Source organism: Chionomys nivalis, chromosome 21 (assembly GCF_950005125.1).
Source record: "Chionomys nivalis chromosome 21, mChiNiv1.1, whole genome shotgun sequence".
Taxonomy (NCBI): domain Eukaryota; kingdom Metazoa; phylum Chordata; class Mammalia; order Rodentia; family Cricetidae; genus Chionomys; species Chionomys nivalis.
In genome coordinates this window covers 12356994-12368692 of record NC_080106.1, presented here as the reverse complement: position 1 = coordinate 12368692, position 11699 = coordinate 12356994, and the positions used below count along the sequence as shown (strand labels likewise).

General features: G+C 46.1%; 1 protein-coding gene and 1 long non-coding RNA gene across 2 annotated transcripts in view; one reads left to right on the top strand and one right to left on the bottom strand.

Annotated features, from left to right (window-relative positions):
- Window positions 1–11699, top strand: part of LOC130863781 (uncharacterized) — a 78110-nt gene that overhangs the window by 16403 nt on the left and 50008 nt on the right. The window lies entirely within an intron of this gene.
- LOC130863779 (polycystic kidney disease protein 1-like 2) overlaps window positions 2242–11699 on the bottom strand; it is a 76445-nt gene continuing 66987 nt past the window's right edge. Inside the window, exons 39-43 of the mRNA XM_057754062.1 lie at window positions 10512–10672; window positions 5458–5668; window positions 4534–4635; window positions 3935–4066; window positions 2242–2403 (exon numbers count right to left, since the gene is read on the bottom strand). Coding sequence (XP_057610045.1) covers window positions 2242–2403; window positions 3935–4066; window positions 4534–4635; window positions 5458–5668; window positions 10512–10672 — 768 coding nt within the window. The remainder of the gene's footprint in view (window positions 2404–3934; window positions 4067–4533; window positions 4636–5457; window positions 5669–10511; window positions 10673–11699) is intronic.

Genomic DNA, 11699 nt, shown 5'->3' with positions numbered 1-11699 from the left:
ACATACAGGACTTGGTCTCCTTTTTGGTTTTTGGGTGACTTCGCGGGTCTGGGCATAACATAGTCCAGGCTGAACTCGAACTCGCAGACATCCACCTGCCTGGTGGCGCACACCTTTAATCCCAGCACTCGAGAATAATGAGATTTATGCAGGCCTTGTACTATTTTTGAGGTACTATTCCTGGAGGTGGAGACAGAAGTTCTCAGTCCATTGTCCATAGAGGCCTAGTGTGGAAATGAACCTGGGTCCTCTGCAAGAGCAGCAAGCACTCCTAACCACTGACTGATTTCTCAACCCCTAAGAAGATTTTTAATATCCAGCTAAAGAGTAGAAGTTGTTCATCCTCAGGGATGATTATAAAGTCAGAGACCTCCAATCCTTACTGGCCACAACTTTGTTTCTCTAAAAATCTTCACTATCAAGGGAAATGGGTTGTCATTAGCAAGACAAAAGAGGATTTACAGAAGTCCTACAAGAGAAGGGGGGCTCCCTGAAAAGGGTCAGTTTTCCCTTAGCAAAGAGGGGAGCACAGGATGAGTTTGGGGCAGAGAACCTACAGGGTCTCTACAGTGGATTCAGGAAAGGGAGGGTCAAGGCATGCTTAGAAGGTAGACTAGATAGACGCTCTGTGCGGGCTCCTGGTGGGGAGGAAGGTAGGAGTTAGACAAACGCCCTACCGGCAGACATGGAGGCCGGCCATGACTAGGTAACAAAGGTGGTTAGTTTCCATGATGGCCAGCTTTTTCTTCACCCTCCTGACTTGAGACAAAAACCTCCTAACTTAAAACAAAGGCCTTGTGGGCTTTATTTTCTGCCAGCATGCCCCACCCCTACTCTACCCTACCCTATACCCCACCCCAAATGACCAACCCTAGTGTGAAGACTCTTTTGAGACAAAAACAAAGCAACAAACAGCCCTCAAGAAAAGAGTGGAGCCGGGCGATGGTGGCGCACGCCTTTAATCCCAGCACTCGGGAGGCAGAGGCAGGCGGATCTCTGTGAGTTCGAGACCAGCCTGGTCTACAGAGCTAGTTCCAGGACAGGCTCCAAAGCCACAGAGAAACCCTGCCTCGAAAAACCAAAAAAAAAAAAAAAAGAAAAGAAAAGAGTGGAGTTCTAGGCTTCCCAGGTGCTTTACAGAGGGTCTGTTAGAGCTACTTGCCTGAGTTCTCTGCTCCCCAATAATAAAACAAAACAGAACAAAATAATTCCAACTGCTGATTTCTGTCTGCTCTGTTTACTGTGTTCAAGATTTCTCACACGCTACCTGCACAGATTTTTCTTCCTGCCTTTTAATTGTTTAGCAATGAAAACAAATCCAATCAAGACCCATAGAGGGTGGTGGCACACACCTAGCACAGGAAGCAGAGGCAGGTCAATCCCCGAGTTCAAGGTCAGCCTAAAGTACAAAGAGAGTTCCAGGACAGCCAGGGCTACACAGAGAAACCCTGATTCAAGAAAAACAAAACAAAAATAAACCCTAGACAGCAATAATGTTCTTCCTGTTTGTTTTTGTTTTGGTTTTCTGAGACAAGGTTTGTCTATAGAACAGTCCTGGCTGTCCTGGAACTCACTCTGACAAGATAGGGCACGTTCAGGGTGGTATGCTCGTAGACCTGGAACTCACTCTGTAGACTAGGCTGGCCTCAAACTCACAGAGATCTGCTGCCTCTGCCTTCCGAGTGCTGGGATTAAAGGCATGTGTCACCACCACCACCAGGCACTCTTCCTGTTTTTTTTTTGTTTTTTGTTTTTTTTGTTTGTTTGTTTGTTTGTTTTTTCGAGACAGGGTTTCTCTGTAGCTTTGGAGCCTGTCCTGGAACTAACTCTTGTAGACCAGGCTGGTCTCGACTCTTCCTATTTTTTAAGCCACTCAATATTGCTCTTGGTCCCAGAAAGCTAACAGGATACCTGTTAGCATTTGGAAAAAAATATGAGAATCACTCAAGGCAATTGCCAATAACCAAACTGGTGAATTAATTGTTATGTAGAGAATGTTCTTTTTCACATATGTGTATTTTATTTCTAGGAAGAAATATATTTGAACAAGCAGGCTCTCACACAGTGGCACAATTATATATGTATGTGTTGTGTATTTTGTATGTATGTATGTATGTGTATTTTACTAGCTGGGTTCCAGAACTCCTCTATGGAAGCAAGGCCAGTCCTCCCGTGAGACTCCAGAGTCACTGGCAAGTACAGGCTGGAAGCCCTGGCCTCTGCCACATGTGGAGGAACAGTCTAAATCCGGGGCAAAGTTTGTGCTGGTTGAGGGGACAGAGCCTGGGAGGACGCCTCCGGCTGCTCGTTGCTGCTCTGGCGTTCTTCCCTTTTACACCTGACGCCCAAGAAGCTGAGGATTTTCATCAGGAGCAAGTCTGCAATCTCTCCTTCCTCCGACAGCTGCAAGAAGAGAGGACCAAGGGATGTATCTGGAACCACTCCAAGATGTTACTGTCCTGTTTGGTCCCAGGGTTGAGGCTATGGCTTGGTGGTAAAGCACCAGGCTAAGTAAAGCTCAAGGCTCTGGGTTTTATCTTCAACATGAAAAAAAACAAAAAACAAAAAACAAAACAAAACAAAAAAACAAATGAAACAGCCTGTTTGTTCCAAAACTTAAGTTACTAAGTTGTTCTAGGATTAGGATGACCTACTTCTGGGGCTCCACCTCCACTGGGGCCTGCGGGTCTTCTTCATGTAGTCCCCAGTAGGCCCTCTCCCTCTGGATTGAGCATGTCTGGGTTTTCCTGGCAGGACTTCCCATCCCAAACGGGACAGAGAAAGCCCTGTCTGGTTATTGCACCTGAATTTAAGCACCAGTCACTTCCAGACACCATGACTGTCACCCACCTCGCTCAGCCCTGCAGTGGCGCTTTTCCCTTGTTACAGTTGCCACACCTGCTTCCTCTGCTTCCCTCTCGAGCTAGCCCAGCTTGGGAGGGATTCAGATTTCTGGGGGATGAGAAGCTAAATAGGCATTCTCATTATACATTTCCCATACTTAACCGTAAACAATAGGTAGGTAGGTAGGCAGGTATATAGACAGACAGACAGAGCCTTAAACTAAAGAAGAGGGCATGGTGGCACACACCTGTAATCCCAGCCCTTGGTGGCAAAGACAAGATGGAGCCTGAGCTGACTATCTAGCTCCCGTCTCATTCAGGAACAAATAAAGAAAAGCAAAAACAAATTGGAGGACATAGGAACGGCAGCCCATATTGAAAGGTTGCAGACAGAGCCATTTAGGCATGGTGGAGCATAGACATGATTTTTGAGACAGGGTTTCTCTGTAGCTTGGGAGGAAGCCACAGCACTTGGGAGGCAGAGGCAGGAAGCCAGACTGAGATCCGTGAGATCTTGTCTAAAACAAACAATCAGCAAAGCTATATGTATATCAATGAAGCATTCCTGTTGGATTAGGGAGCCAGAGTCACACCACTTAACCAGTTACACCAACAATGACTCTCCTCTCCAATATGCTCATATATGGAAGTTGTGGGGCTTAGCACTTTGACCTGTTTTTTAGGGGACAAAAATTCAGTCCATAACAGCTGTAATCCCCCCTCCAAAAAGGTTCCAATGAAAACATGGGCAATATTTAGTTGCAAAGAATATTTAGTCTCAAAAAAAAAAAACAAAACAAAACAAAACAAAAAAAAAAAAACACCATTGTCTTCAGGCTGGAGAGATGACTCAGCAGTTAGAAGTGCTTGCTCTTCTTGCTGGAGACCCAGGTTCCATTGCTAGCACCTACAGGGGGCAGCTCATAACCATCTCTAACTCCAGTTCAAGGGAATTCCAGTTCTGGCCTTCACAGGAACTACAAGCAGGTGGTGCACATACAAATGCACAGGCACACATACATACCAGATGCAAAAGCACATACATACATGATCCCAATTATATGACGAATAAGTCAAAAGTATGTGTTTACCTGGTCATATTTCTGCTCCTCACTGAAGGCCACCAGGATGACAGAGATAAACAGATTCAGTACCACAAATGTCATAAAAACTATGCAGGACCCAATGAGGAAGGAACCAAGAACTGGGCTGTAGTCCAGGACCTGCCAGGAAGAAAGCCGGTCATTCATTCCATTTCTTGTAGCCAACCATCCCCCTGAGAAACCCTCAGCAGCAAATCAGGTCCTCTGAGCTGAACAGAATCAGGGAGATGCCCTCTGCCCAGTACTGGGAGTGTGAACTGAGCTCTCTAGAGCTGGCCCAGAAGGGGTGTGGGCTGCACCCCTGCCCATCACTACTTCCTCTAAAAGTAGGCACCATTTCTAGCTAGGGCTAGGTATTTCTGCAGCCCAGCAGGGCCCTCCTGAGGGTCTGGTGTTCTTCTGTATGCAAGAGCCCCCCAGAGTAGGCTGCCTAAAAGTAGGGAAACATTTGGATTGGTCTAGAGAAGCCCGGTGCTTGCCAGGCTCCGCACTGCATTCAAGACGGTGGAGGGGAAGGTAGGCAGAGAGCGCTTTTCTGGAGGATTTGGCCCAGATCGCAGTGGCCACGCCCACCCCCACTCCCATACCTCTTCGTAGTTGAAGATTCCCAGCTGAAGGCTCATCATTGTTTCTGCGGCGTCCAAGAGGGTTTTGTAGGAACGGAGTTTCCAACCAAATATTAAGTTTGACTGTCGTGGAAGGAGGTCTTCATGAACAGAGAAAGAGAGTGCAAAGCCCCTGCCCTAGTCCCTGCTGTCTGAGGCAGTGACAGGGATGTCCGGCGGCGTGAGTGAGGGGTTAGAATGCGCATGTGATCCGTGAGTGACGGGAAGCGTGAGACCGGAAAGCTGGGGCGAGAGATGACCAAGGTAGAGCTAAAGATCCAAGACAAATGGGTACCCGGGACTATGTTGGAAAATGGGTCCATTGTGACTCCGGGTTAGAATGTGTGCTTGCACAGAGAGCAGGAAGAGGTCAGAAGTCTCTCTCTCATTACTTGGTAATAAGAAAGAGTTGAAGGCTCAGTGTTGGTTGTGGTTGTTGGCTTTTTTTTTCCCCCAATGACAAACGGATGTAACTGTCAACATATAGTGTTAAGCAGCTGTGTGAACCAATGTAGGCACTACTGAGTCCAAGTATTTAGGATTGCACCCTTACCACTCTGCCTCTGCCCTAGGTCAAGAAGTGGCCATGGGGCTTCTAAGCATCTGGGGTATCCAAATTGGCAGTCTGAGCCGGGCTAGCCACAGAAAGCAGCCCATACTGAGAAGTCGTGTGTCCTTCTGGTCTTGGACCTCATGGGGCCTCATTCCTGTTCTACTGAGGTCCTGTCTTTGTTTTGAAGGTGGAAGTTTCATAAGGTCCCAGTTAAAAGATCCTGGATTTATGAGCTCTGTCATTTCCTTTGGATTCCCAGTCTCCCCCTAACCCCTTTTGTCCCCTTCACAGTACCAAGTAGGCTTTACCCCCATCAAGAACTGCCCTGAGGTTTTCCCAAAGGAGACACTCACTGCAATGGAATAAGCCAGGAGCATGAGCAGGATGATGGCCATAAAGCTTGAAATGTCACCCCAGGCACGGCGCAGCGCTGATGTGATCATGTTCATTTTGGGATTCAACCGGAGCAGGTGCCAAAGCTTCACTGTAGACAGCAGGACAAGGAAGGCAATGGTGTAACCAAGAGCAGCATCCATTGCCGCTGTCTCACTGAAACTGATGCCCCTGTGGGAACAAAACGGGAAGGCCTGGTCTCAGACACCAGCGTGGCTGGAGCGCCTCCAGGTACAGGGTTATGTTTACTGTGATGTCAGAGGTCAATATGTCCTGAAATGGATCTGGGCGACAACGTAGTTCCGATTCCTCCCAGTCAGGTGATGACCGTTGTTGTGGTGATAATGGTGAGGCTTTGGTTGGTGGTGGTGATGAAGATGATGGTGAGGATGATGATAAGAATGGTAGCAGTAGTAGTTGTACCAATATGATGGCTCAGTGTAAAGGTAATTTCCATGAAAGCCTGGCCACCTGAGTTGATTCCCGGATCCCATGTAAACACGGTAAAGGGAGAAGGAGAGAACCAACTCCTGAAATTTGTCCTGTGGTCTCCACACATTCCGTAGCATGTTTGTGCCTGCGCTCTCTCTCTGTCTCTCTCTCTCTCTCTCTCTCTCTCTCTCTCTTTCTCTCTCCCCTATCCACAATACTCATAAATATGATATGGTGGCAGCACTCAGGCAGATCTCTGTGAGTTCAAACTCACCCTGATCTACAGAGTGAGCTCCAGGATATTCAGGGCTATGTACAGAGATCCTGCCTCAAAAAAAAAAAAAAAACAAACAAAAAAAAACAACCAATCAAACAAAACAAAAAAATCAAAATAAGCTAATAAATCAATTAAAATTAAGGAAAGATTGTGGTGTTGGTAGCAATGATGACATTGGTGATAATGGAGTGATTAGAGATGTAGTAACCGTGACAACAGTGATGATGAGGATGAAGGCAATGCTGTTGGTGATGATGTGATCATATCATGATGAGGGGGTGAGAAGAAAGAGAGTGACAGTGATGATGATAATGGTGATGATGACAATAACAATGCTGATGTTGGTGATGAGGATGATAGGGTGATCTTGAAGATTCAGTGACTTGTTCTTGGGGCCTTTAACCAGCAGTTTTGATTAATGGCTACAGTACTATAAGGATGGCAAAGAGGAATACATTAGGGCAGGGGGTTGGGAGGAAGGAGAGAGTATTTTGTGAGTCTTGACCTCCCTGCTCTGGGGTCACTAAATGCCACTCCCTCCTATATACTTATTTGAGTGTAAATTCCCAACTGCTTGCATATTGAAAGAAGCATAGAGCTGTCGTGTATTTGTTGTGCTAAGTGAGAATCTGATTTGCTTTGTGTCACCGAACTTCAAGATGGAGCAGGTCTTGCTATCTCCTGTTCACAGATAAGGACCGAGAGTTGGCACAGGATCACTCAGCTGGTGGTGTACATAGTGACACAACTTGTGAGGGGAGGGATGAGTTGGAACCCAGGTGTGTCTGACTTCAAAGTCCTTCCTTCTCCTTTTGTGCCAATGTATTCCAAATCCAGTCTAAAGACTAGTGTGGCATTTGATTGCCCTGAAGCAGGTTCTCACGTTGCCCAGGTGGCCTCAGACCCACTATGTGACTGAGGATGATCTTAAGCTGTTTAACCTCCTGCCTCAGCCTCACAGGTGTTAGGATTCCTGGAGTGTACCACTGTGCCCAAGCCAGCTCTGATGTATAGCTTTTTCTATCAGTTTACACTAACTCTACAATAATGGGTTTCGCCAAGATAGTTCCATACATGTATATGATATGTTTTACACACTGTGTTTTGATTTACCCCTATTAACCTCTCTTGTCCCCTCACCCCTGCTCCTCGTGACCCCCTCCTCTTCCTAAGCAGTCCTCCTTTAATGTCCTTCTGGTTTTTGTTTTGGTGAGCCAATAGGATTAATTAGGGTTGCTTACATAAGCACCACAACTAACCACAGTTTATAGTGTTCTTTTAACGATTTATTTATTTTATGTATATGAGTGCTCTATCTGCATGTACAACTTTATGCCAGAAGAGGGCATCAGATCCCACGATGGATCAAATATGGATCTAACCACCATGTGGTTCCTGGGGAATTGAACTCAGGACCTCTGGAAGAGCAGCCAGTGCTCTTAACCTCTAAGCCATCTCTCCAGTCTCCTTTGAGCATTTTTTCTACTCCTGCTCCTGACCTAGCAGATGGTTTAGTGGGTGAAGGCCTTCACTGGCAAGGCTGATGACCTGAGTTTGATCTTGGAGACCTCCAAGATGGAAGGAGAGAGCTGGCTCTCTCAAGCTGTCCTTCAATGTCCACATGCACGTTCTTCCCATACATGAAATAAATAAATAACTATAATTAGCAAAATAAATTACCAAATCCTTTTTCATGTCATTGAATTGCTCAATATGTGGAAACAATAACACATACTAGGCCCTTGTCTGAGAAGGCAATTAGCTGTAATTCCAGCATGTCTCTTGATTTTGGCTACATACTGGAATAAGCCAGAGGGATGATAAGACCCTGGTGCTGGAGTGCCATCTCTGGACATCATGAGCAAGTCTGGGAGGCAGCCTGGACCATAGTGCTGGCTCCCTTCCTTCCAGAATCCTACTGGGGAGCAAGGGCTGAGGACCACTTGGTTGCAGAGACCATGAAGCAAATCACTTGGTCATAAAAGGTGTTTTATTAATGGGTTGGAGAGATAACTCTGAGGTTAAGAGCACTGGATACTCTTCCATGGAACTCAGGTTCAATTCCCAGCACCTACATGGTGGCTCACAACAATATAACTCACGTTCCAGGGAATCCAACACTGTCTTCAGGCTTCCTTTGGACACTGTCAGGCACGCATGTGGTGCATAGACATTTAGGCAAAATAGCCATCTAAATTAAAATATTTTAAAAATAAATAAAAGCATTTTATTAAAATTCAAGACTTGGGCTAGGGGGTTATCTCAGTAGCAGAGTATGTACTTAGCATGCAGCAAGACCCTGGGTTTGAAAGAGAAAGAGGATGAAGGGTAGGAGGGAGAGATGAGAAATAAATTAGGTACTTATAGAAAAAAAGCTTATCTATTTAAAAATCTGTATAGGTTTCTGAGAAAGATTAAAATAAACACAAAATAATCCGGCAACATAGACCTCTAATCCCAGCTATTCCGGGAGCCAAGCAGGAAGGTTGGAAGTTCAAGACCTGCATAGGCTTCTTCAGGGTAAATTCAAAGTCAGCCTGGGTGACTCTGTGGGACCCTGACTCAATTCCCTTTAAGTAAAACTAAGACTGGTTGGGGAGTGTGGTTCACTGGTAAACTGCTTACCTAGCATTTGTGAGGTCCTGGGTTTAAGCTCTAGCTTTGAAAAACAGTGGTTACAAACCTTTGGTTAATAGATTAATAAAATTATCAAATTCAACTAAGGGTTTCAAATTACTCTTTAGACTGAAGCTTAACTGAACTTAGGTCCGCTGGGCTCATAGCTCAGTAGTAGAGCAAGTACCCAGAATGAGTGAAGTCCTGGGTTTAAGAATTTGACTCTCAACACCACACCACAAAAACAATAAAACAAAAAACCAAGAGCGAACTGGGTGTGGTGGCAAACGCCTTTAATACCACCAGAGGTCAGCCCAGCCTACAAAGTGAAAGCTGCTACACAGAGAAACCCTGTCTCGAAAAACAAACTCCCCAGTGGTGGTGGCACACGTGCCTTTAATCCCAGCACTCAGGGAGGCAGAGGCGGGCGGATCTCTGTGAGTTCAAGGCCAGCCTGGTCAACAGAGTGAGTTCCTGGACAGTCAGAGGTACACCGAGAAACCCTGCCTCGAAAAACCAACCAACCAACAAACATACAAACAAAATCCAAGGACTAGAGAGGTGGCAGCTACACTGTTCAGCCCATAACCTCCTGTAATTCTTGCTCTGGGGGATCTAATGCCCTCTTCTGGCTTCTGCAAGCTCTTAAACACATATGGCAGGCACTCATACAGACACACAAATTAAAAAGTCTTTAGAGAATGAATTCAGATTCTACTTCGGTCTCTGAAGACTGGAAAAACTGGAAGATTACTTTTAAAAAAATGTTTTTCTGACATCCACTGTAGGAAGAGATCTGTCTAAAGTTGGTTCCAGACCCAAGGAAGTAATACACTGAGTGGCTGTCAATAATGAAGTCTGAGGCGAAATGAGGAAGGAAGGCGTGTGTTGAAACAATGAGCTCATGTGCACATGAGCTCATGGGTGACCTGCTACAAGCTTTGCATTGTTCCTCTGAGAACCCAGCCTTTGTTCTCCAGGCTCTTTCTGGGAAGGTCAGAGAGTACACACTGGGGGCTACAGCTGGTTTCCCTTTCAGTGACTCAGAATTGCCGGTGTAGCAGAGAAGCAGTCACAGGCGGTATGTGAGCAAAGGGGTGTGCCCACCCATACTGTAATCAGACTTTACTGGGAGCAGGGCATGGTGGCACATGTCTGTAATCCCAGTGCTAGGGGGATGGAAACAGGAGGACCAGAAGTTCACAGCCATCGGCCTGAGCGGCAGATGTTCTTAACCGCTGGATCATCTTCCAGCCTGGTTACTGTGTTTTGTATTAAAGAGTCCTCTCTACCTGGAAGTGGAACAGCAAGAGAGAGAGAGAGTGTGTGTGTGTGTGTGTGAGAGAGAGAGAGAGAGAGAGAGAAAGAGAGAGAGAGAGAGAGAGACTATGATCAAAGTATATTAGATGCATGTATGAAACTGCCGCAATGAAACATTATCTTGTATTTATAACAAATTTATAATTCTAGTAACTAGTGCATGCTTATTTAAAAATAAGAAATGAAAGAATCCTTTCCAATTTCATAAGTTCCAGGCCCCGAGTGTGAATCTCAGAGCAGCTGCATCATATCTGCGAGGACTGCTGTCCATCACTCAGGGCCAGCAGGGTTTCCAAACCCTTCCCCTGAAGGAGCTATAGGAAGAGGAGGAAGGGGAGGACCAAGAGAAGCAGAGAAGTGGCTACATACTCGCCCTTGTGCTTCCGGTAGCGCTGTAGGTCACGATCTGCCAGGATAGCCCTCTTCACAAACACCACCAGGGCGCTCCAGCTGGCTATGATGATGGCCAGTTCGAGAAGATTCCACTTGCTGCAAAAGTAACTCCACTTCTGCTTCCTCATGAGCTTGCCCTGGAAAAGGGGTCCAGAGATTCTGCCTAAGGCTATGGCAGTGTCTACCCCTCCATGCCAAAGACCTCTGGCAGGACAGTTCATCTGGCCCCATATACATAGAGTACCTGGAGATCCTACCAGTTACCAGACTTGTGGCCGTCAATACAATAGCTAAGAATGTGCATGTACATGTGTGTATGTGTTACTGGTGATTGATCCAGGGGCCTTAAGAATTCTAGGCAAGCTGGGCGGTGGTGGCGCATGCCTTTAATCCCAGCACTTGGGAGGCAGAGGCAGGCGGATCTCTGTGAGTTCGAGACCAGCCTGGTCTACAAGAGCTAGTTCCAGGACATGCTCCAAAACCACAGAGAAACCCTGTCTCGAAAAACCAAAAAAAAAAAAAAAAAAAAAAAAAAAAAAAAAGAATTCTAGGCAAGCAGTCTGACACTGAGTTAGCAGGCTTCTTTTGGGTCACCAACCAGCTCCCAAATCATGACACAGAGACTTAATATTAGTTATGAATGCTCGGCTTTAACTTATGGTTGTCCCACTAGCTCTTATAACTTAACCTGTTTCTCATCATCTATATTTGCCTTGGGGCTTTTTACCTTTCTTTCATTCTGTATGTCCTATTCCATGACTGTCTGTCTGGCAGCTGCCTGGCTGACTAGCCCAGGAGTCTCTCTCTTTTTCTCCCTCATTCTCATCTCCCTTCTCTATTTATTCTCTCCCTGCCAGCCCTACCTATCCCTCCTCTGCCTAGCTATTGGCCGTTCAGCTTTTTATTAGACCAGTCAGGTGCCTTAGGCAGGCAAGGTGAAACAGCAGCACATCTTTACATAGTTAAACAAGTGCAGCCAGACAGTGGTGGCGCACGCCTTTAATCCCAGCACTTGGGAGGCAGAGAGAGGCGAATTTCTGTGAGTTCGAGGCCTGGTGTACAAGAGCTAGGACAGCCAGGGCTATTACACAGAGAAACCCTGTTTCAAGAAAAAAAATCAAGCTAACAAGTGCAGCATAAACAAAAGCAACACACCTTTACATA